Here is a 26,414-nt window from a genome sequence, read left to right as displayed (position 1 = left end):
CAATACTTTGAATCCATCAGAAGCAGCTATGCATGATCCCAGGCATTCACACATCACAACTGCAGGAGAACAAACAGAGCTCTGCACTCCCTCTCCCCATCATGAGGTGGTCCACGTGCTCCACTCAGCAGCTGCTGGGGGCTGCCTGCTGACCCCTGGGACCCTTATGGCAATGGAATGTATCTGCATACACTTCAGACCTGCTGACACCCTTCCCTCTGAAGAGCTTCAGGTTTTTATAGTAACCACAGCAATGATTTTCAGATTATAGGCTAATAAAATACATAAATTTGTTAGGAACATTAAGGTAGGCACTGTACAATTCTTATGACATTTAAATATTGGTTAGGAAACAAAAAAATAAATAAATTATTAAAAAAAAGGCTTTCTGAGTGGATTCCTTTACCAAACAGGAGCACTGAAATAGAATGCCAAAATCCCACGTGCTGGTACCCAGATCAGCTCTGACACCTCCTTCCCATGCCTGTTTTGCTTGAATACCCGCCAAGTTAAATAAGCAAATGTGGTTTTGTCAAGTGAGACCTCCTCCTGTGTGACTCCAGCAGTTTAAGCTCCATCCAAGCTTGGATGGCTCTCCATGTGCCATTGCTCTCTGTTGTCTGGGTCAGAACTAATGAGTGCTGATGCTTTGGAGTGAACAAGATGGCACCAAATGAAGCAGAGGCATCTGAGAGGACAGATGCCTTTGCAGCTCCATAGGTGGAATTTCATTCTGGCTTTTGTCACGCTTTCTGTGTGCCCTTGGGCAAGGCAGCTGAGAGCTCTGTGCTTCCCTTCCTAGCCCGTAAAACAGGGCAGTGCAACTCGCTGGTTTCTCTGAGGTGCTGTGCAGGTAATGGCTTGTACAATAAAGCAATAAGTGGCATGAAGAAGCCTGCCAAGAAGGGGAAAAATAGACAAATGTTTAGCTCGTGTTTAGTTACGCTTTATAAAGGAGACAGAGGGTTACACAGTGAATATTATGGAAAAGAATAGAAAGAAGTGCTTTTGTTCTGTGACTATTTCTGCCTTGTACCTGCACCAGATCATACAAGATTAATGGCAGGCAATGATGTAAAGTATGTACTACACGGCAGAGACACAAAATGTGAGCTAAGGCCTCCCCGTTGTCATTACCTGACCTTGCATGTTCCCTTTTGCAGCCTCAGCATTTTTTGTGGATAGTATTTCTGGGCAGTTATTTTAAGAAAACTGTGTTAAATTCCTTGCTCCTGTGCCAGGTACCTGCTGTTCAGTGCATGGGCCATGACTAAGCATAGGCTGGGAATTAGAAGGATCTACAAGTTAAAGCAATGAGATTCTGGGGCTGTCTTCCCTGAGGAGTGCATTTAATTGTAGCGCTCGATGATGAAAAAGATAAATCTGAAGTGATTGATGCAACAGGGGATTGGATTTGATGATCCAAGGAATCCCTTCCAGTCCTCTCTATTCCTAATGAATTTATTTTTTAAGGGCAGGGGGGTGGCAGAAAACAGCAGGATGTGTGAGTGTCTGCTGATGGGTCTCCAACCCCACATGCAACCACTTCCCATGACCAAGAGGGGGAACAGAGCTCTCTCCAGGTTCTGACCATCCTGAACATAACAAATGGAGGTAGGTGCATTTCTCAGCTTACTGGTTCCCTATGTATTACCACTGCACTTACCTGTATCCCAACACCATAACTGCATCCCTTACAACCTTTGCAATCTGGTGGTGATGTGCTGGAACAGGTTGCCCAGAGAGGTTGTGGATGCCCCATCCCTGAAGGCATTCAAGGCAAGGCTGGATGTGGCACTGGGCAGCCTGCTCCAGTGGTTGGCAACCCTGTCTACAGCAGGGGGCTTGAAACTAGATGATCTTTGGAGTACTTTTCAACCCGGGCCACTCTATGATGTCCTTATTTTTAATTATTTATATGTATATTCTGGGTGAAAATGAGCAGGGATCACCTTTTTAAGAGTAGGAAACAGATATGCTGAATATTCTGTGTTTACAGGTCATTTGTACAACCTGCAACCCAGTCCACGGCTGGGATATCTCACTTCTTCCTCCCCACGCATCTAACTGAGGTCTCCCTTTCCAAACAGGAAGAATAGTCAGAAAGTGTTCTTGAACAGAATTATTCTCTAGTCTGGAATTTTCATCCTCTGTCAAGCCAAAGGAGCTGAGCCTGAAGTGTCTAGGGCACAGTGCAAGGCTGTTTCAGAAGTGATGCAGAAGACACAGTGGTTATGTTCCTTTTTCCCCTTGAATAGTTATAATTTTTTAATTGCTGTTTGCTAATAAGTTAAAATGCTGTGATTTCTACAGGATCAAATGGTGCACGACAAGCTAAGGGAGTTTATTAATTAGCATGCATTCAAGGCAGAGAAAAAATAATAAAAGCAACACAGCTGTAGATGATAGCTATAAATACGACATAAGTGTGACCTGCTGTGACATTTAGCCAATGGGAGGCTGTCATGTTAATACTGGCCGTGCAACTCTGATAGTGAGGAGAAGCCTCTAAAATTTGGCTATTCACAGACATGTAGCTGCATAGCTCTGAGGCCTGATCCTGAAAATAATAGGAGGGACAGCACTTCTGGGTGTCTGTGCCCCAGGTTTCCCCAGGCATTGCTCACACGATGAGTGTGAAGTCCAGTGGTAAGCGGCTGCAGGATCAGATTTGCAGTGTGCTGAGCATTTTGGATGAAAAGAGCTATAAAGAAGTCACATATTATTATGTCGCATTGCAAAGGTCAACTCTGGTATTTGTTCTGTCATAAGAACATGATTGAAAGGCAAAAAAAAATAGTGTCAGGGCACAGAGGGAAATCGTTTTTTAAAAACTGCCTTCAGGGCTGAGGATACAAAATTACATCAGAGCTTAGAACTAAATTCCCATCCACACCCTGCAATTCAATTTTGCCTTAGAAAGGGATAAATGAACAAAATCACCTTTTGCTGGCAAGTCTTCTTACCCACTGACGCATCCCCTGTAAAATCAGCGATCACTAAACTCACACCCTGGCACGATTCCAGCAGAGCCCTGCTCTGGCCCAGGGAAAACATTGAGAAATAATGGGGGGGAGCCATCTCATCACACTCTGCACAGCACCTTTGGGTGGATTAGCTCAATTCCAAACAGACTCAGCCACCACCTTGGCCAACCCAAGTTCCTTTGTTCTGCCAGAGCACTGAACCCAACTGGATCACTGTACACCAGTTGAGAGAGGAGAGTGGTGGGATTGGGATGTTTTCAGTCCACTCAATCACAGCTCCAAGCTGCTCAGACTCTATCTAGACTAACAAACAAAAGGCATGAAGGCTGGTATGCAACAGTCCAGCTGTTTAAATTGACAGGTTTTGGGTCATGCCAATTCAACAGCATCCAAGCAATTGATGAGGGAACAACATGTGGGCGTGGGTGACAGGTTGATGGTTGGCCTAGACGGTCTTAGTGGTCTTTTCCAACCTTACTGATTTTATGAGTCTAGAACTCCCATTGGGTAGAGCGAACACTATCCTGCTTGGAGGTAGGAGAGGTTTAGCTGCATGGAGATAAACCAGAGGACATCCCAAACTGTTCACCAGTGCAGACGCAGCCTGGACACCGATGGAGAATGACTGCACTGTGGACTTCCACATTCATCCCACATTCCCTCTTCTGTACAGCCAAGCCCCGGAGAGCTGCTGTGGTAGAGAAGCATGAGCAGTTCCCCTTGCAAATGAGAGCCCCTGGGCTGCCAAACACACTGGACCCAGCCTAGTCCCAAAGCCCCATGTGTCATTCCATGCCCCAGCAGCACAGTCCCCCAGGGGTCAGGATCCACTCACTGTTGCAGCTGCCGGCGGTGCCAGTCTGCGTCGCTGCCATGCTGTGCTGAGCTGGCCCTTCGGACGTGGCCCTTCCTGACAGTGAATGGGTGAAAACAAGGGAAGGAGACAAACAAAAAGAAAAGGGGAGGGTGAGAGAGGGAGGGAGGGATGGGGGTGATGAAGCGAGGGGACAAGAAGGGAAAGGGTATGTCTTTAACTGAACCACGTCTTTCACTGACTGCAACACCCCAATGCTGCACAACCCTCCCTATGAGGGCACAGAATGGGTGAGACCCCATGGTCGCTGTCAGCTGCAGCCCACACTGTCACCTGAACCTGTGCAGAGTGAGAGTAAAGGATGAGCACTGAAGCTGGGCAAGAGCCAAGGGAGGCTCCGGCTTCCTCAGACTCCCTGCCAGCCAAGCCCCATCGCCTGGTGGTCCTGAGTATCAATCTCCACAGCCACAAGAGGTGGAGAGGTTTTAGGAGGCATGAGAAGTGCCTGTGGATGTACTACTTTATCATTTGGTTCCTAATCCATCTCCAGTCCTTCTGGGCATGGCACAAGGACCTGTCCAGCTCAGCCAGGAAAAAAAAAAAACCCAGGCCTGATGTCTTTACTCAAGTAGCCAAGCAAAAGGTCCAGTGTCCCCACGAACCACCAATACATCATTCTACACTTCTCCAAAAGTCTTCGTCCCATCAGTACTGCTGAAGGTTGGGGGAAGAAGAAAGGGCCTCATCCCACATCTTCCAATCACCCACAAAACTGCCAGCTGAACTCTAGGAAGGGACGAGGGAATTGGAAAACACAGCTCTACATTTTCCACGTATCAATACAGGAAGATTTGGGGAACAGGAAGGAGGAGAAAGATTAGGGATCTCAGTGTGCAAATTAAAAATGAATGAATAGCAGAAGGGCTGCTGGCTTTTTAGTAAGATCTTTGTGTTCCCACCAGGACAAGAAGGAAACAAAATCCTAAGATGAAAGCGCAGTGGTTTGTGGGGGAGGCTTCTGGCTGTGGTCCTTAGGAGCTCAGGCTGACAGCTGCCCAGGGAAAACCAAAAATACGGGCTTAGGGTGTGCCTGGATAGTCATCACCCTGGGTGCCTTCCCACCCTGCTCCAGAGGTGAAAATTGAGCTGCTAAATGTAGCTGACAGCTCTTTCTGCTTAGGGAATTGCCCTGTGGCTGCCTGATTCGCCTCTCTTCCCAAGAAGTTGAGGTAGGAAATGGGTGGGGGAAAGGCCTAGGAAATTGTTTCACGATGGTTGTTTAAACTGCCTCTGCATTATGGCATTACAGTTAGGGGAAAAAGAAAACAAAAATCTCTCGCATAAATCCGCATCCTAAAGCCAGCTGTGGCAGAGATATGGACATTGGGAGGAAGCAGAGCAGATGAAGTCATCAGCAGTGGGAAAAAAACATCAATATAATATAGTGCAGAACAAAGCAAATTCTACCTCAAACACAGAGCTGAAAGAGAAACATCTTCCCCTGTCAGATCTATTACCATGCATTTATCCCAATAACAAATAACTAACCCAGAAATAACCCAAACCTGATTTATTCCTCTGTCTAAATAAATATGAAGAGGCAGCCGAATCTGACTCTAAAACCACTGATCTCATATGTTTTTCTTGTATGTATTGGAAAAATTAGGAGTGGAGTTTCTGCCTTGCTGCCAGGGGATGCTGGCAAAGCATTTGAGCTATAGATATTGTATCTTGTCACTAATGACTGCAGGGAACTAAAAGGGATTGGGATTTTTTTAAAGCTTCACATTAATTGATAATTTGGTCACAGAATCCACAGTGGAACACAGGATTTACTATATTGGATCAGTTTAGTGGCCCATCAAATCTGGCGTCTTGCCTCAGTGATGCTCAGGAAAATTATCATCCGTTGTCTTTGCTTGTAAGGTTGCTGGCTGTTTCTGTAAGGCCATACAACTGCAATAGAGGAGAGGCCTTCCAGGCCTCTTTAAGACCCTGAAACACGGGTTTGGCTGGGTTTGCAATAATTCCTGTATTACATCTTTTCTCTTTTAATGCAAAGAAGAAACTCTGACTTCCAACAGACACGCTGCTGCTTTTCCTCTTGGTCACCGCAGCACAGAGGTGAACTTGTGTTTTCAGAGGGCAAATAAATGAAAACACAACTGAGACCAAGAGGAGGGTGAGATGCCTTGTACTGAGCAGAGCAATATTGATTAGGCAATATAAAGATTTCACTCACTAATTCCTTTAGCAATCTTATCATGCGTTGCCCGCATAATTGAATGGGAAAGAGAGAGGTGGAATCACTTAAGTGTTCAAAGCTCAACACGCACAAAGAAAAGATTCCTATTTTGTGTGTGTGTGCAATTTTGTGCATCGTTGCCCCTTGATTGTACATTGAACATGCTCTCTTTGACAGCCTAGTCCTAAACAGTCTGTTTATTAAAGACAGCTGCTTGCAAATAGGGGCTTTCTCCATCCAGCTGGCGAGGAGAAGGAGCTTTCTATGGCTGTGAGAGAGGTAGAACTATGAAACAGGGAGGAAACAGGGGTGGAAGCCCATGGGAGTCCTGACCATGCAGGAATCGGGGGAAAAAATAAGAAACACTTTCTTTCCATGTAAATAACTTAATTAAGGAGTCTTCAGTTTGCCTTGAAGCGCAGCCTGCCACGCTGGGGAACACCTTTAAGTCTCCCTCACTTTAAAAACCACTACTTCATATGACACATCAAGAAAAAGAAATAAATAAAAAGCACTCCAAGACATAATTTATCCATAGTCCCACTAAACTAGCCTACAACCTCTCTGCCTCCAGTTCTCTCACTGATTGCACTGAGGATTGGGGCTGCTCACCACCTCTCCTGACCAATTTGTGATCTCATGGCCGCCCCATTGTAAGGGAAGCTGGGCTGTGGTCCTGCAGGTGGGAAGGCAGGAGAAAGCCACTGAACAGCTGGGAAGCAGCAGCTGGAGAAATGGGTCCAACAGCAGTGACAGGAGAACATAAATCTCCCTTAGGTGGCAGTGCTTCTTCCAAAGTGCAAACTGTTCTTTTTAGTATGTCCAGAAACACACAATTACTGGTGCAACTAGGGCTGGAATAACACAGCTTGCTGGCATATGGCTCGCCATCTTCTGCTCTTGCTTACACCTTTGTAAAACCCAAGAACAATCACCTCTTCTGCACTACCCCCATGTGAAATCTTCCCTTGTTTCTGGTGGTACCCCCGAGGAGCACATTCTGGCTGGATTTCCATCAAGGGAGACTCTTGGACTTTTTTCTATTTATCTCAGTTTTCCATCCAATTTTCTAAACATGAGTAGAGGCAGCAAGAGGAATGGAGTGCCTCACAAGCAAGCAATAGGTGGATATTCACTCCTGGATGGTTCTTTTGGATAAGTCTACTGAACCAGACTCTGAGCACCCTGATCTAGCTGTAGGCATTCCTGTGCATTGCAGAGGAGTTGGTCTAAACAGCCTTTAAAGGTTCCTTCCAACTCAAATGATTCTACTACTGAAGAAGGAAAAAACTACTCAAGGATAGGTAATGCTATAATGTGATATAATATGTGCAATAATAGCAGGGTGACAGTATCTTTGGCTGCAGCAAATGAAGACAAGCCAAAAAGCAGCAACCGTAGACACAGAAACAAAGGATGAAAACTTGCTTACCTTTGGAAGACCTCAGGCATGCAGGGATCTCCAGTGAGATACCCTCACCTCCACTGCCAACCATTAAATGAGGTCTGGGAGGGGGTGCCTCCACCCCTTCTGGTCACCATGAAGCAAGCATCTGAGCTCCCCTGGGTTGGCCCTTCCTTCCCACCAGGTGCTCCATCACTATTTCAAGCTGTGACTAATCATTTCCACTACAGTTAGGTTCACAAGTAGTTTCCTTCACCCCTCTAGATCTGCTTGCTGTGTTTGATAGCCCCTGATACATTACTTTGCTTCCACAACTCTGTTCTTTTCAGTCCATCCCAACTGCTAGCACCTACCATATCCTAGGACAAGAATTCCAGCACTTTACTACCCACTGTAGTACCTCCATTTGATCTGAACCCACCATGAACACCACCAGCTGTCTTAGATCAAGACATACAGAACAATGAACAAATCCTTCCTGTTTGTCTTCAGCAGTGACCCCAATAAATGGGAGGTCAGGAGTTAAAAACCATCAAGAGCTTAACTGCATGGCTTTAAAATGCCCCTGCAATCTGGAGTTCAATGTGATGCTTGGGAGAAAGCAAAAACCTCAGTTCAAACCTCTGGAAATTGGACTGGGTTTGGATTGAAAGATCATATGTTTGATGAGCTCTTAGTGAGTGTGTGAGGATTTAGGGGACACTTGGAGAGGTTAAATGTTTGGGTGAACACTGAGACTACATTAAATAAAATATCTGAGCCAAATGGCTTGCAATGCAGTGGCAGCATATCCCAGCCAGGAGAAGTGGTGAGCATGGAGGTCAAGGGCTATGGCAGGGAGTATTCCCCAAAACAAACAGTGCCTTTGCTTCAAAGAAGATGTCAGTAGATTCCGAGAGCTCTTTACCTGCCATATCCCTCTCATTACTGAAACGAGATAAATGGCAACAGCATGAAAACAGCCACTGAAGCAGGAGAAAGACAGGTTGACAGTGAGGAAAAGGGAGGGGGGACAAGGTGCAGGCAGAGGGCTTGACAGGGTGGAGAATTAGGTCAATTACCATTTCTGAGAAAATGCCAGAAATACAACACAACCTAATTTCCCCAATTAATTCCTCTGCACTTGAGCTGCTCTGTGTGAAGGGCTCTTCATGTTTCAAACAGGAGGAAGGGAGGGGTGAGGGAACAGAGCCTCTTCAACATTTGTTTTTTCCATGAGTGTATAAACGGGCATGAGTTGAGAAAAAACATCTGTCTAAAACACAAGATGATGTTGTTACATCTTCCTTCAAGGAGATAAGGAACTGTGCCGTGAATTCAATTTGACAAGGTTTATATAGGATCCACAGTGGTACCAGAGACCAGAACATTCAATACCACACTGATTTTCCTGCACGCAGAGCACACGATGGTGAGCACAAAGATGCTTACCCCACATCCCCACAGCAGAGTGGTTCCCTCACCTCACCTCCCCTCTTCCCAGTCTCGCCACCACTTAAGGGGAAATTGGCTCTTTTGGCCATAAAACACTAACTGGGGCGGCTGTGCTGCGAGCCACACACCTCATGGGACATACAGAAGGAATGATTGCCATGAGAACAAGGACAGAAATAACGAATCAGAGGTTGGGATGAAGGGGACGTGAGGAAACAGATGCTACAATATTTCCAGCAGCATATGCAAGCTCCTGCACATAGCCAAGGCCCTGCCCAGCTGGCCCGTCTGAACCATCACTGGAGGTCTCCAGGGAAGATCTCCAGGTCACTCCCAGACTTCCCTGCTCTTACTTAGGTATGATTTAGAGACAACAGCACATGCCCTCCAGAATCCCACCTAGTGCAGGAGAAAATGAAAGCTCTTTCACCTTGAAGTCCTTTCCTTAGCGTAACATATATTTACAGACATGAAACTTTCACAGTGCTTTGGGATATATGAGGGAGAGAGAGCAGCATGCTGCATTTTCCACCTGAGAGAAGAGGCAGAAGAGATAAAAGGCAACAATTAACCACTTAGCATCTGCACAGCATTTACCTGCTGTAATTGAACTTTTGCTGAATGCTGTACATGCATTGTACCTTCTACAGAAGAGTACTCACCACTGTGCAGTCAGGGACTGAGCTTGCTTTCTTAGAATTAGGTTGGAAAGGACCTCAAAGATCATCCAGATCTCTCACCCATTGACACTGAAGCATTAGGTCTCACTAAATCTGCTTTCATTGTAAGCCTCATCTATTAGTCTTATCAACCATGCTGAATGAGTCTCCAAAGGAACATGAACCAGGCAGCTGTTAAACCTCACTGATCTATCACTTGCACAGAAACTTCACTGGAAAAATAGTTGACTGTAACCCAGGAGGAAGAAAATAATTTTGATCTCCAGGGGATAAGAAACAGAGAAAGAGTTGGTCTGGATGGGAGGGGAGGGGAAATCTGACAATGAGCACTGAAAATTATAAAAAATACAGGTGTTTTTTTTTTTTTTTTTTTGTTAATTTAACCATATTAAGAAAAGAGAAGAAAATGTTTACAAAGTAAACCTTCACGCTTCAGAGGAGGAGGCATCTGCCAGAGGAATCCTAGACTTTTTAAAGAACGCTGACCTAAGGCCAAAGTCATAACAGAAATGTTGTTTTGGCACCGATGGTCTAAGGATGAGAGAGCCAAGGTTCATAGGAAGAGATATTAATCTTTTATTAAATCAACTGATATCACTGAAAAAATAAATAAATAAAAGAGCTCAGAGAGGACTTGTGTCTAAAATGTTCTTTTCTTCCCCCTCCAACAATATCAGATGTTTAATAAAAGATATTACTTCCCCCTGTAAACCTTCTCTCTCCCAAATCCAATGAGTACTCCAAAGTGTTGAAAACACAGAAGTCTTCTGTGCATTTCTTATTGCACTTTTAGCTCTGTGTTGTCAAAAACTTATTTTCAGAGCCATTTGCAAACCTTACATGTGTCTTATTTTGTTTTGTTTGGTTTTTCATAAGCAGGCGTCCTCCCCATGATGAACAGCAATCCAGAACACGTTCAGGACAGACCTCTGCAAAAGGATGGTGCTCAATTCCTCAGAGGTTTCAAGCCCAGCCTGGGCTTTGGGGCAGGAGCCAGAGGGGTAGGACACAGCAGAACTGGACAGAGGGATGTCTTCATGAGATTCAATGCCTACATAAATCTTCCCTCTACTCAACCCGTGTCTTTGCTGCTGATGTCCCACCCATGGCAGCACATAACCTTGGAAATTATTAAGGACTGCTGACTAGGATTTAAGGCTGCTCTTTTCTAAAGATAAAGAAATACTGCCCTTCCCCTGGGTGGCTGCCAAATGACTTTGGGAGCTGGATTACTCATTCTAGGGGAAGAAAGGGAACTGATCATGATCTTGCCCCATGGGCAGGCACCAGATACGCTCAGTGTGGCTTGGGCACAATGTCCCTGACCTGCAGCCCACCACCTGGTGTCACAGTCCTGAGACATCCCTAAAAATCCCCTTGCTCACATATTTTCTAGAAGGAAAACAAGTGGGAAAAAACTCCTCCCAAACCTTTTATCTCCCTTACAGATTTGTTCCACCCCACATCCTTATACAGACCTAAAGAAAGATCAGGTGACAAATTACATAACACATCCCAGAAGTGCTCCTTCAGCATCCCTGGCTTGTCACACAAGTGGAGGCTACTTCTCCCCGTCTTCCTTTTTACTTCCACCTTCCTCTGTTTTCTGACCTGATGCCACTTCTTCCCTGCCTATACCTCCACAACCATCAAGGGATCTGATGCACCATTGTTCAGGCGTAGCATGAAGAACCTTGGAGAGAGAGGAAACAAACCTCTCTGCTGCTTTTGTTACACAAATGTTTGTTTTCCATACCCAAATGTGTGACAGGAAATTAAGCAGTTCACCTTTGTAAAGCACTTCTGCATCCCACAAACACAGGAGGCAGATGGTGTTTTTCCTTTGTTTTAAAAGAAAAAAAAATGGGAAAAAATTAAATGCCTATGAGTTGATCATCAGCCTGGAACACAATCACATACCCACATGTCAATCTATCCATGCTTGCTGGGCCTGGGCAGCAGTAAATGCAGGGACCCATCAGAGTGAGAATCCTCCAAGACGTCATTTGGGATCAGCTTTGAGGTGTAATCCTCCAATGTGTCCCCAGAAGATGATATTTTGTGGAATTCTCCCTAGGCTGCAGCTTGGGCACACTAAGCAGTATTTTATAGAAATCACCTGAAACAGAACTTCAGGTTCTGCCTCTGGGAACAGCAGGTTGTGTCAGCAGCAGAGATGTTGTGCACAAACATTGAGAAGCAGCCTTGGGAGTTTTACCGTGTTGGTTGTGGATGTGACCAGGGAGAGCACAAAGGAGTTTCAAAGCTCAACTCTTCAGCCACACCTCCACTTTGCATGGGGGAGCCCCAGGAGCAGTCTGTTTCTAGTGCTTGAGGTCATTTGTTCTCTCTCTCTCTCTCTCCATTCAAAAACCCTCGCTCAGGGTATCTTGGTGGGTTTTGTGGTGGGTCTGTGTACTTGAAAAGATTGTCTCAGGAGCCTTGAAGAGACAGCTCTCATGCCAGGAATGCTGGGAATTAAAATGGTGAAGAATACAGAGCAGAAATGCACAACTATTTCTGAAACCAAACTGTTTATCTTACCCATGTTGCAGGAGAAAGTAAATGCTTCTTCATAACAAAGTAAATGTGAGTAATCAAAACTGTAATTTCCTAGAATTATACTTTGGATAGTAACAGAGAAATGGTCTCCGTGTACGTAGAGGACCATGTGATGACTTAGAGTTCTGAAGGTACCATAGTTCTGATAAGCAAGATAAACCAGTTATTGCTTTGGTCACAATTTGTGTGCAGAGCCTTACAACATGGCATGAAAGAACACAGAGCAACCATCAGCAAAGCACTTTGCACAGACAGGATGAGGTCTACAGGACACCACAGAGAAGACAAAATATCCCACCACAGTGAGCTGGCCTATGAAGATTTCTGCAGTTCTCACTTCTTGGGGACCCTCCCATCCAATTCCCATTTGCTGAAAGACCCAAGCAAGAGCATGGATAATCCCACAAGCTGCTTCTTAGCCTCCCCTGGGCTCTGTTCTTCCCTACTCACTCTCTACTGATGTATCTGCAGTGATGGGATTGTAGCCACCTCCTCATTGCCCAGTCAGTGCACTGAGACCTCTTCCCACAGTGGGCTTTTGTCTTGCACAGGGAAGATTGGTTCCTTCACTAGTAATTAAACTTAGAGATAAGGCAGTCTTGGAGAGATGACATGTCTCAGCAGAAACCTGATCATCTTTTCTTTCCTCCCCAGCTCCACTTTGCAACTCTCTGTCACATAAAGAAAACCTTTGCCATCAGATCAAGCACACAGATCAACCCTTTCTTTGGCAACTGATAGAAATCAGCCTCAGAGCCAAACATCTGCCCTTTAACCAGAAATAAACCAGCCTTACACCAAGTACCAGCAAAAAAATCTTTGCTCTTCCTCCTGAAAAGCCCTTCTGTGCTGCTGGGTGGCCCAGCCACAAATCCCTACGCCACTGTGCTCTGAACACTTTGTACATCCTATTTTCTCAAGCTGAGGGAGAGTAAGAAACATGCATTCCTCCCAGGGATGCTGCCATCCCTGGTAGATAGGGCAGTGCAGCTGGGCACAAAGGCAAAGGGACAGCACAAGCATAAATCACAGAAGATAAGGCTGGGAAGACATTTCTGACTCATCAAGTCAGTCTCTAGAGACTAGTGCAGGATTAGCCTCTGCACTAAACCCAGGCATTTTTATCTAGTTGCTTCATGGGCTTCTTTAATGACAAGCCCTCAGCAACCTACCTCTGGCAAACTATTCCATTGTCTAAATGATGTCCCTGCTGGAAAAAGTGTTTTTGAGGTTGAGCTTAAATTGCCTATTATTTCCTTTTCCATATTTTATGCACTTATCAGTCAGTCTTTCAGTTGCCTTTTCTCTAGGTCCCTATATTAAGTTTCTTTAATCTAACACAAGAGGTCACAGCCTGTAGTCTTTTAATCATCTTTGTCACCCTCTTTGGATTACCACCAATTTATCAAAGTCTTTGTAAAAAAGAGGAAGAAAAATAGGAAGGACGGAAGATCAGGATGACATCAGAGTCATCCCAAAGTGTGTGCCTGTGCTGGGCTATGATGGGGAGTTCTGTGTGTAGGCATGGATGTCTGAACTACAGGCATGTCCAGGACTGAAAGGAGTGAGGACAATGGTTCAGGGATCAGACAAACACAAGTATGCCCGATGGACATCTGTGTGCATGTTTCACTGAGGGAATAACCAAGTGAGTGAGCCCAAGAGCTCCAAAAACTGATTTACTGTCACATTTCCTAGTCTCCCTTCACTCTGAGCATTGGACGGCCACTGGAGCTGCCTTACCCTGTAGTAATCAGTGCTGTAGACATCTCTTGACATCCCAAAGTCTCCAATCTTCACCAGCAGGTTGGCTCCGACCAAGCAGTTCCTGGTGGCCAGGTCTCTATGGACAAAGTGCTGGGAGGCAAGGTACACCATTCCAGAGGCGATCTGGCTGGCGATGTGGAGCATCTGGGATAGCCCTAGCTCCCCTTTGGCTTGTCGAGGCTGCCCATCCACGAGGATCATAGCATCTGGGCCATGTGCCCTATAGGGAGGAAGAAGCAAAAAGCATAGAGTTGGGTCTCAAAAGTGACCAGGAGATAGGAATCCCACATGGTTGCTGCTCCTGCTGGGGTGGGGACTAGCCCCCAGCTCTTTAGTGTGAGGATGCACACACAGCTCCAGAAGAAAGAAAAAAAAACATCTTAGAGAACAAGAGGTTGGGTGAACATTTGGTGGGTGAGTAGGTGCCATACATCATTTTATCCTTACTCTTATCCAAGAAACCTCTTATGGTCACAGGTGGAAGACAAACTGCTAGGGAGAGGGACCAGTGACTTGATGCACTGTGACCATTCTACTCTCTGGCAAGACCTGTGTAAAATGATTTGGCTTCCAAATATCTACTTGTTTGCTCTAGCTTATTCTTATACCTTGGAAACATTTCCAATTGTGGAGCTATCACCCTCTTTTCTTCCCCCCACCATCATATTCTTGTTGCTTACTCTCTTTATTAATCCATACAGCCTCCATCCACACACCTTATCACCAAACAACTTCCCCTTGCTTGATACACTAATACAGCCAGAGATCACAGGCAAAGTTTCAAAAGAGCAGCAGCATCCCCAGATAGTGTCCTTTATACCCTAAGCTGTCCCAGAGGTAACACAGGTGCTATAAACTCTGAAGGCACGAGTAGAAGTGCAGGGGTAATGTCTGAATGTCAGCAGTTGGAGAGAACATCCTGGACAACAGAAGGCACATTTTGCTGAACAAAGCGCACTGTAAAGGCAAGAGTTGAGGTCAGGGTCATTTCTGTCTTGTCCCCCTTTAAATCCACTCCCTAGCTGTGTACCAGGTCTGTCTTTGCTGTGCTCCCTCTGTGATGTCTCTTTCCCTGGTGGAGCTCACCCTGCTGTGGCCTCTTTGAAGGTGGAATAACAAAAGCCCTCATATTTAGGAAAAGCAAGAGATTTTGCTGCGACTTTCCTCCTCGTGACTAAGATGCAGTACAGCACCTCCTCTGAAGCTTTCATACTGTTCTCACTGAAATAGTTCCTGGCATTTCACCTTGTTGCCAGCCCTACAGAGCAGAGCTTTCCCTCCTTCTTGATATGGGACAGAACAACCCACAAGACCCACATTGTTTCTCTCCTTCGTCTCTGTTTCCTGGTTGCTCTATTGGGCTTAAGGCAAACCAAGGAATCCAGATATCTGGGGTTCCACGAATAGTTTTTGCAATGGGGCTATATTCAGTTACCTCCCACTGCCCTGCCACCAGGGCATGGCCTCAAGGGTCCCCTCCTGCCATCTCCTTCAGCTGAGTGAGGAGAAGAAACCCAGAAATGAGGACTGAGGAGCCAGCAGTGTTTTGGGAAGCCATGAGTGGGTGATACTGCAGTAAGTATGAGATGAGCAGGACAAGCAATGGTTTCTAAAACCACACTGGACATTTTATACCAGTCAAGCCTTGCAGTTACACCATATTTAACTGTGGATGATACCTGTTGTCATCAAGAGTAAGTATTTCAAGTAGACAAGTGAAAGACACGCTACTGTCTCATTACTGACACCTTTTTCAAATACAAATAACTGCCTCCAAAGAGAAGTCTGCATCTGATGGGAGCAGGTCATGTTTAATACGTGATCAGCCAACACCTTTCTTTCACTGAGTCCCTTTACATTCTACTATACAAGATTTATCCAGTTATGTCCTGCAGAATACATATTCCTCTCTCCCCTCCCCTTTTCAATCCTACACAGGTATAGTCCAGAAGGAAGGAGTATCAGCTCACTTCCAAGATTAACTAGAGGAATATTAGTGCATTTGGTCGCATCAAGGTGTAGGAAATGCCCATCTCTTGAAGCAAGGAGTTTGCTTCAACTTTACACCAAGATCCTAAGATTGGCTGGCCCCTGTCAAAGAAACGTGGCTTTTGGTTTTGTTTTCTTCTTTCCTTTTACTTCTTTTTTTTAGGGTGCGATGGAGGCTTTTGTCAGTATGAGGAAGAAAATCACCTATGCACGTGTGCTGAAGGAAAGGGAGGAAGCAACGGAATTATTTATTGAGATGAAAGGGAATGCAGTGGTCGCAGACATTCAGAATGGGGTCTGAATGCCCCCAGTCCACATACGCTGGTCTTAGAAATGCTGTGCTTCCTTCAGTGCTGTCTGTATTTCTCCAGAGCCCCAGTGAAACCTGCTATATAAACACTGCTAACCCCAGTGAAACCAAGGGAAACCTGAATCCTGCAACACCCTCTGACCCCCCTGCAGCTTCCATCCTGAGTCTTACCTGGCCAAAGATGTGACCCACCCAGAGCATGAGACAGAGGATAACCTACAAGTTCATATTCCATCTGCCACTACTATGCCAAAACAAAGTAGGAAACCAACACTGGCGTGTTCCCAGCTCACTCACTGCCTTGCAGATGCTCCAAGAGAGCTGCAGACAGCTTGGCCCTACTTGAAAGGATCATGGAAGGGCTTAGGTTGGAAGGGACCATGAGATCTTAAAGATGATCTAGTTCCAACATCCCTGTTGTCTGTGGGTAGGGTAATCCATGGGATTCTTCCCCACAGCCTTTCTGGTATAGGCAATCGCTTCAAAATGAAAACCTCAGGAAAGGATTTGTTTCCTTGTTTTCCTTGGTTAGAAATGGATTGTGATTATGGAAATATAAGCACCGAGGATATCCCAGCCCCAAACCTGAATCTGATGTGCTCGAGCTTCTTGTTCCCAATGCAATCATGCTCACACTTAGCAGTCAAAGCAGGAAAATATCAAGGGTCCAATTTTGTAAATATTGGGAAATAAACCTACTAATTATTTCAAGAGGTAAGTACCACTCCACTTGCATGCAGGTTTCAGAGTGTAATTTCTGTTTCGTAGGAGAGCAGCACCACAGATATCCTCCCACCATTGCTCCCTGCCCCTCACCACTGACAGATTCAAGGCACACAAATTATCTGCTAATGAATGGTGACTGGTGGGGGTCCAGCAATTTGCATCTCTCTAGAGGCATGGAAGGCAATTATAGCACTTCATTTGGCATTGCCCATCTTCTGGAGTGCCACAGGTTAGGATATTTTGTCTGCTGACATCTAGGTCACAAGGGCCATGCAGACCACTGCCTGAAGCCTCTCCTAAACTTCTCATCTCTTTTCTGAATATAGATATGCAAACTACAGATCAGAAAATGCCCAGGATAGCAATCAGATGAAGGACTTCAGAAAGATCCTCTCAGGGATATTTCAGTTCTGGTGCTATTGAACAAGCATCGGGGTGGCACAAGGAATCATGGCTGGTGACTTCCCAGCTTCAGACTCACAGGAGTGAGATAAGAAACTTCTGGTTGCTATATCTCACCTGGACAACCCTTGGGACTACCAAAGAGGAAATGTTGGGGTAGGATTTCAAGCTCCAAATCTGCTGAGAACCATCCACCTCCTTCAAACTACCTGCACTCATTACCCAGCCCACCCCCATCCACACGACTATGTCTCTCTGGAGCACCACAGATCTACAACAAGCCACTCAGGGGTACAGTTGTGCTGCACCTGCCATGCCCTTCTTTGCACATACCTCAGGAACTTGTTCAGGTCCCCATGCTTCATGTACTCAAAGACCATGATGAGTGGGTCGCCATCACCACACACACCATAGAACTTCACGATGTGCTCATGCTGCAGGTTGGTGAGTAGCTCTGCCTCCCTCTGGAAATCCTTGCGGGCTGCCAAGGTGGGGTCTTTCAGTGCCTGAAAGAAGGGACACATATGTACGGGATAGGCAAAACCAGAGGGGGCCAAAACTGAAGGGGTTGTGGCATCGAGAAAGAGCTGATGAGGACATGAACCACTGCCACCACCCAGATGCACCAGAAGAGCTAGCAGCAGGTACTGGTGGCACCACCTCAGCATTTTTTTTGTATATTTACCAGCCCAGTGGGGTCGCCAACTCATTTCCCAGGAAGCAGCAAATATGCCTCAGAGGGTAATAGCCTCCAATTATTCCCAGCTTGGGCAGGATTTGTACTGGTGACCTAGGGGTGAATGGCTTCATATCTCATTATTATTAAATTCCTGAGCCAGCCAGTCCTTGCTATCTGTCTTTTATTTTGAAATAGCTGACTATACTACCTTTATTCAGAAGATGGATTTGCCTGGCTGTGCAGTTATTGTGTGGATTTTTCAAACCACCTCTGAAGAAGGACACTGTCAAGTCTTTTCTCATAATTTTTAAAATCGTGTTTTTGTTCCCTGCTGCTTATAACACCCCCTGGCAGACAGATGCTGAAACTGGTATCCTTACTGAGAATATCTTGTCTTTCACATGTGAGTGCACAAGGCACTGCAGGGCTGCTTTGAAGATGCTGCCGTGGTTGCAGCTGCTGATGGAGTTGGGCTACCAGGCTTGGAGGCTGGCTTGTCCATGAGCCATTGGGCAATTGCGTGGGAGAGCAGAGCACTGTCATCACAGGATATCAAGGGAGGGCTCTGCTATGAGCAATTAGCAGAAAAAAAAAAAAGTTGTGATGTCCAGAATGCTGGACAAGATGGAAGAGCCATGGGGGCTGATGGCCCTGATGAGTTCACATACAGAGAAGCACTGAGTCCTCCACAAGAGCTGCTTTTCCCCACTGAGCAGATCTCCTGAGAGGTTCTACCCAAGCCTTAGGACACTCCCTCTTTCCCTTTTTGTTTCCCCACCCTGCTAGGCACATGGCATAATATTATCACAATTCTGTGTCCTCTGGGATAGCTTGACTACAGATATTTAGATGGATGATAGCTACACTGTGCAGACAGCAAAGCATCCATCCTTATCTCAGGCACCCAATTACTTTTAGTCATTTAATATCTTTATAATGTTGATGCTTCCCATTACTTCTTTTCTCCCCAGGAAAACACTTCCCCTCCCCCATGACTCCTTTCTCCCTTTTTCCTGTAGTTGCACATAATATTTCAGGTTGCAGAGAGTTTGGTTTCATCTCCTTCACACTCTGTCACTTCCACGAGGTGTGAGGACTGTGACTTTGTAAATATCACACAAAATAGGATATTAAATAAAACATTGCTAAGGTTGCACAGCCTTTAGAAGTGAAGGAAAGAAGAACTGGAAGTGGCAGAACCAGGCAAGAAATATAGAATCATTAAGGTTGAAAAAGACCTGAAGTCATCTACAACTGTCCATGTATCATCAATAAAAGAAGACAAAGGCTGGAGAAAGAGACCAAATCCAGAGTAAAAAATGCCTCTCCTAGGAACATCTGGGGTGAGTTTCATTTGTGTCTCCATCACAGGATCACGATGTGACATCAAGCCATTCACTCCATTTCTGCACGTTTCAGTCATTGCCACAAACTGTCAGCTCTGCTAATGCTTCCTGGATATTTCCTTCTCATGTGGCAACAGTGCCAGGCCTCCACAAGCACCGCATTTAGTGTCAACGTAGGACTGGCATCAGCAGTCCAGCTGCAAAGGCAACTCAGTGACTCTTCTCCAGCTAGTTGGATTCTGTCACCTATATTTCCCCAAGATTCTATCTGCCCTCTGCCAAATGGGGACCACACAACCTCAGCTCCCTGCTGGATGACTATGAAAACAAGTACACTCACTTCTAGAGAGCCCTCAGAAACAGGAGTGGTCATCACAAAGGAGAAGCCCATAGATAAACGAAAAAAAAATGCATGTTTGGAGGACGTGCCCTGAATAGCAGCCCCTCCAGCATTGCTAACACTTGACTTTGTAACCTCAACACTTTTGGCTGACTATACTTTTTAAGTGCTTCTTAGAATGTTTTCAGAAGCAAGCTGAATAGAACAGCAAACTTACCCACACCATCACATCAAAAGCTGATCTGCAGGGCTGCAGTCTTTAGATCCACTGGAAATTGGGAGTCCGTTTAGTCACAGTCACTTCCTTTGCCCTGGCCCTGGGAGGGAGTCCCATGGAACACAACAGGGACAGATTTATGTCCTAAGCAGCTCGTCTTGTTGCTGCCTAGAGCTGCAGTGACCATGGAAGTGACTTTCACCCCCCATTGAAAGCATGAGATCTTCAAGAAATGCAGCCAAAGCTCAGTTCAGCATGGGAAGCCTTCCCCCCCCCCCCTTTTCTTTATTCCCTTTCCTTTTTTTTTTTTTTTTTTAAACCTACAATATTAAATGTGGCCCAAATTAGAAGGATGCTTTTCCCCCACCTCACAGCTGGCAAAAAGCCTGATTTCAAGGCCCTGCTCCAGTTCTGGATCTGTATGATCTGTCGGGATGAAAGGCACTCTGGAGATGTAAGCTCGCAGTAGCAATTAACGGAAACAAGTTTGGATGCTGTTTCTGCCGACATGCAAATGAAGATCAGTAGAGACCTGAGAGATGGGATCACATAAGGGATGGCTGACACCAATGGGCAGGTGCCAGACACATAAGCAGGCAATTAATGATGTGGGTAGCTGTGCTACCTTGGCTTTAACCAGTCCCAAAGGTGAAAAGTGCAATCTTGCAGTTCTTGCTGCCTTACTTCTTTCATCTTGCAGCAAAGCTGTCCCAGCAAACTGCTCCCAGCAAACTGGTTGGCCGTGCTTAGCTTTCAAGTGCTTATTTTTGCTGAGGCCTCTTTTTGTTTCATCTTCAGTAAGATAAAATCCCCTAAGAGAAGGTCCCAGTCCCTCACAGAGGGAAGGAGGCCTCCCCACCACCGCTACAGCTGCGCAGAGCTGAGCTCTTCCAGCCCTGCTCCTCCTCCACGTCTCCCGGCCAGGTCGGCAGGAAGAAAAGCTTTGGCATTGGTGAAAACAGACGACCTTGAAGCAAAACGCTGGAACTCTGTGTGACTAAGTGGATTTACCACAATCTCCAGCATCAGAAAAATCTCCTCCCATGGTCCCCAGCCCTCCCCTGCCTCCCTTTCCCACACAACCCCTGCTGTACTCTCTGCCACTCGCCCTTGGGATTTACCTTCACTGCCACCAGCATTTTGTCATTGGTGGGGCTGAGGTTGTAACACTCGGCCAAGAACACCTTCCCAAAGGCACCTTCTCCCAGCTCCCTCTTCAAAACGATGTCTCTCCTCTTAATATGCTGGACATCTGTTGGAGGGAGGGGAGGGAGAGGGTTGAGGGAAGAATGAATCAGGGTTAATTCAGGGAACGGAAAACAATTAATTCAATTTTCTAGCAAGCTGAAATTGCTTTGCAAAAATATCTACAGGGATCTTTTTACCCACCCACGGAATGCATCCATTCTCTGGGATGGAGTTAGGCTTATGCAAAACATCTGTGAGGAAAGTACTTGAGGTTTACCATGTTTTCACTACAACTTGAAGTACTTGGGTCCTCAGGGAGAGGAACCTTTGGGGCAAAAATCAGCCACAAAGACCTGAATCTTTCTGGAGTGATCCAGGAAATAATTAATCCCCTGTGAGATGAGGCAAAGGTCACATACTTCTGATGCCAGGCCAGGTGAGATTAGAAGGTTGAGTTTCCAGAAGCTGTTGAATTTTGCATTTCAGTGGGGATCAGTTTAAACCTAAACTCAGGCAGATTTCTGAGGCTAAACATTGGCAAGTCAAAGAGTTCCCGAGAGGAATAGCACCAATGACCCCACACACCTTAGGGCACCAGCAGGAGCCGGCTGCGAGCAACGAGCACTGTCCTGCAGCAACTCTTCAACCCACATCCATCTCCCATATAACCATTCCCTCAGAAGCCAGGTCACCCCAGGACAAATCCCTGCTACAAGGGATGAACTCAAACCATTATTTTCAATGATTTTTTCCACCGACATTTGGGATGGCAAGGACTGACTGAGGCAAGTGAGGTTCCAGGAAGATTCAAAAATTAATTTAAAAGAAATACAGAAGCCTATATAGATTGGTCTGCACCAGCTGTTCACACATCACTTAACAAGGTCATTCTTAAGGGCTAGGTCTACCCAGGTGGTAGGCATCTACAAGGGTAAACAAGCAAGCAGTGAGATCTCCACAAATGTGGGGTCTTGGTTAAATGTCAGTGATTACAGGGAGAGGTTGGAGGTCTTCATGCTCATTTTTGGGGATGACACCAGGGCACAGCTACTTCCTGCCAAAGCACTAAGCATCTTTCTTGCACACAGTGCCCATACAGCTCCTCTGGCAATATGAAGAGGCATTTTTTTTCATGCCTGAAATGAAGGCAGCTAGAGGCAGCTGGTTACCCCTCTATAGTTCACTTCATTGGAGCTAACTGCCTGCCTTGAAAACTGCTGCAGAACAGATCACACACAGCTTCGGCTTGATGGTCACAGCAGGGCAGTGAGAGATGCATACTCTTCTCCAGTGCTTGGTGAGCAAAGCTGACAGATCAGAGGTCTCCACAGACAGGAGCATTAGATGGCACAGTGCTCTCTCCCCTCTCCCACCCTGTGGCATTCATAACTTTGAATCTTTTCCACCGTTTCAGACTGGCTGTAGGGAAGCATTGCCAACAGCAATCCTACCACCAGCTCCTGCCACTCAGGCTTGATTCTGTAAGCACTGATACTGGGCAAGAGCACCAACATATCACAACAACCCAGGTACAACAACTCAACGCATCCAAAATCCAACGGAGTGGAAGAGTAACATCATAATGGCTTTCATACAATTAGGATTTCTCATTAGGAGCTCACGAGCAGGTTTAAGAAGCTGCAATCTCTGGCCCTTTTGCTTGTTACGGAAGATGAATGCAGCAAGATTGCATAAGCAATGGGCCTTGTAATGAATGATGCTTCTGTAGGGGAATCTCATTGACCTTTTCATTAATCGTTCAATAGACTGAAAACTGTTAGTAACCAATATTAATAATATTAGCAACATTAAGGAACAGAATGGAAGGCACATCCAAAATGACTTTGGTTTTGAGTCTGCAATGACAAGGAGTAAGAACAAATCACGTGTGGGCTCTGCCTTCTCCATCTGGTTTAGCTGAGTGTTTAAGGAGTACCTTGAGAAATCTGAAATATTACATGTTGAAACGTTAAGCGATGCACTTGGGTGAGGAAAGTTCTAATCTGAGAAAAGTTCAAATGCTACTATTTACTTAATAGAGGAAAAGCATTTTTTCTTCTTTCTCTTGGCAAGCATTTCTATAGCACTGATCACAGCAAGTATCCAGGATTATTTGTATTGGCAAACCATGTATTTGCAATCTTTGTCTCCTGATCAGCAATGGCCAAATGATCCTGTATTAAGAAGAATCCATGTACATTAAAAAAAAACAAACTCATAATCCCAACAGAAATGTAGAACTACAATACAACTGACCTATTTAATGTGAGATAAATTAAAAAAAAGAAAAAGAAAAAAAAGGAACTATCTCAGAATAATCAGCGATAGCATTTGAAATTATTAACACTTCTCATAATTGGTAACGCTGTGGTGAACTGAAGTAGACCTCTTTCCAAACTCCCTGAGGTCTCGCCCCAAATTTTCAGCTCCCAATTTTGCTTCTCAACAACGTCTTAATAAATGATGAGACATTTCTGAGAGACAACGTCCAGACTGTGTAATTATGTCTACATTATTAAAATAATATCCCATCTGTCTTCAAAACCCAGATTTCACAGCAAGTCGTTAGGGTCACCTGTGAAGCTTCAGGGAAAAATGCATATGAAGAATTTAAGGAAATATTATGGCAGAAGGAGACGAATCAAGGGACGAGTGATCCCTTTGAGATAGCAGATCCATGTAGCATTGCTGGATTTAAAGTAAACATGGATGGTTATAAATATATATATATAGGTTTGTGAAGTTGAGCAGTTAAACAGTAACTGGACAGTCTTAATGGACAGTCAGAAAAGCACTTTTGTTGATGACAATTCCTCTCAACCTTGAAGGGCCATAAATTTTGCTTCACAGTATTTTAGGCACAAATGGAATAATAAGCAAGTTATAATAAATTGCTTTTTTCCACCTGCTATAGGCTTAAAACGCTGAAGTTTACATCAAAGTCTCCCATTCACAGTGAGATCAGTTCTGTGATTAATCCTGCATTATTATTAAATATGAGCTTTAAACACAAAGCACTGACAAAGTGCCCTGGCGCCATACAAATGGCTGTTATTGTGCTAACCTTGCTTCTATTCTCTGCTTGTCTGTCCTGGCAGTAACTCATAAGGAAGGCCAAATAGCCATGAAAGATGCTGTGCTGCAAGGGCACCTGGGAGGTTCATCTGCATAAATCTGTTTACCTCCTCCTGGAGGAAGCAAAGCCCTGTCTGATAAACAGCTGGTGTTTATTTGTTTTAGGCAGGAACTGGTGTGCTAATCTGTCTTAGCTGCCTTGTGGTCAGCCCTGCTAACAAGGCGTAGGCAAACTGTGTTCCTGTAAGTACCACTCTCTTATTCTCCTCCCCCTTTCTACCATTAACTTACAAAAACAAGCCAACCAGACAGTTCAAAAGAAGAATCTATGCAGGAACCACTGCAAGACCCCACAGGAAAATAACCAGACTTGACAACATGATGGGAACTCATTCAAGGCTGTGCTGTATCTACAGGAAGGATGGGAATGCACAGCACTGAAGTAACTCCGGCTTAAAATGAAACATACTGCAGTCCTTGTTTGAGGATTACTATATCACTGTCTGATAGAGAAGGAGAGCCAGGCAGATCCTTCACCTTCTTTCTTGTCCATCGAGGCAAACACATGGAGACCACATTTCAACTCTCGCATGCTCTGTTATTCTGCATAACACATGAAGCACACCAGACAACAGCTGACCCACAGCTGATTGGGAATGCCCCACAGCATCAGTTCAATCATGTCACCACATGGGTAAGGCTGTTAGTGAGAGGGTAAATCAGAGAGGCTGTGTTTCCTTTTACAAATTGCTTCCAAGGCAGAAAGCTTTCCTTTTCTCTAGAAGATTCAAGGCAGAAGGGTTGTGGCCTTGGATCTGCAATGGGATCTTACCTAACCCCCTCTGAACCTTCTGCTGAATGGCTGGCTTGATCTGCGCTTCAAGTGCATTCAGTCAGAAAAGTGGCTGTCTAAAAACAGCAACTTCTTCCTCCCTGTATTTGTTCCCATGTGCATCTGCTCCTGTTCTTGACACAAACATATTCTAGTTTGCTAACCTTGCAGACCCAGCACAACCAGGGATATAAAGAAAAAGGGAACAAGATGAATTCTACATTTCTCATGCATCAATCTACCACGTCCTGATGGATTGTTTCTGCACTACCCATGGGAAAGGGCCTGAAAAAGCCAGAACTTTCTCTCTTACATGACTGATTCAGTGACTCTTCACCTATCTTTTACTTTCATATTGCAGATTCTCTCTTACCTGTGGCAAAGTCAAGGCAGAAAGACTCTCTTTCAACTTACAAATCCCAGGTAGAGCATATAGAGCTAGTAACAGACAGCGTGCAGTGAAAACAGCGTTTTTCCAATAGCAAGTGCATTTCAATCACATGAGAACAAATCAGCAACCTGCATGGGCCTATTTCATGAATCTAATATACCAATTATTGTCTCATTTCCAATTCAGTCCTGAGGGTCAGGGAAGGAAGAGAAGGGATCAACGATGCTGCAAATTCTGTGTTTGAGATTCCCATCACAGCCCGCATCCTTAAAACCACAGTTTGATAATACTCTTGAAACCTGGCTGCGCATGATGCAGTGTTTCAACACAGATGACTACAGTGGGAGGTAAATGGACAAATCAAACTCCAAATAGAGTAAACCATGAACAGTGACAGTACCTATGTTTTGCAAAACATGCAAAATGCAAAGCAACTTCAGTTGGATGATGTGTTCCAACTGGAACTGGATCTGAAATTAATTCCTCACACTTCCTTCTTTCCAACTCCAAAGCAGCAGCCTAGCTAGGTGCTGTATTTCCAGTTGGACTATCAATTCACAAATAACATGTAACTTCCCAGGGAAAGAGAGGAAATGTACAGAAATCTTCCCTTTTACTTTTGCTAACCTCTTTTATCAGCAGCTTCCTCTTGTAGCCTAGAAATGACCAATATCAGTTTTCTACCAGTTTCACCTCCTTTACATATAGCTATTTTTCCCAGAGAGAGCTGTTTTCCTGCTTCTGTTCATCATCAGCTCCTCCCTCCTTTAGCTTCATCACATCAGGCCATTTCTTCTCCCTTGGCCTGGTCTCTTATTTTTTACTTTTCTTCCTGCTCAGTCCCTCTTTTCAAACAGACTGCTTTCAGGTGTGTTCACAGGGTATCCGATTGGAGTGTGATCTAGGGCTCTTTGTGGTAATGGCCTTGATTTCATGAGCTTCTAAAGCCTCATTTGCATCAACTACAGGGTGTAAATGATAACAATGACATTTTTTCAGTAGTGGCTGAGTCATTTGCTGTAACA

The 26,414-nt window shown here is 45.1% G+C and overlaps 1 protein-coding gene across 2 annotated transcripts in view; it reads right to left on the bottom strand.

The window, feature by feature from the left end:
- Positions 1-26,414, bottom strand: part of NTRK3 (neurotrophic receptor tyrosine kinase 3) — a 177,859-nt gene that overhangs the window by 13,229 nt on the left and 138,216 nt on the right. Inside the window, exons 13-16 of one of the 2 annotated variants that reach the window (XM_065734000.1) lie at positions 21,025-21,155; positions 17,655-17,827; positions 13,871-14,114; positions 3,823-3,897 (exon numbers count right to left, since the gene is read on the bottom strand). In XM_065734000.1, coding sequence (XP_065590072.1) covers positions 3,823-3,897; positions 13,871-14,114; positions 17,655-17,827; positions 21,025-21,155 — 623 coding nt within the window. The remainder of the gene's footprint in view (positions 1-3,822; positions 3,898-13,870; positions 14,115-17,654; positions 17,828-21,024; positions 21,156-26,414) is intronic. The other variant, XM_065733997.1, reaches the window with a different exon arrangement.

Source organism: Cyrtonyx montezumae, unplaced genomic scaffold, assembly GCF_038088225.1.
Source record: "Cyrtonyx montezumae isolate F1298 unplaced genomic scaffold, pur_monq_1.0 scaffold_17, whole genome shotgun sequence".
NCBI lineage: Eukaryota > Metazoa > Chordata > Aves > Galliformes > Odontophoridae > Cyrtonyx > Cyrtonyx montezumae.
Note: the sequence above shows the minus strand (reverse complement) of the source record. Positions and strands in the feature narration are given on the sequence as shown.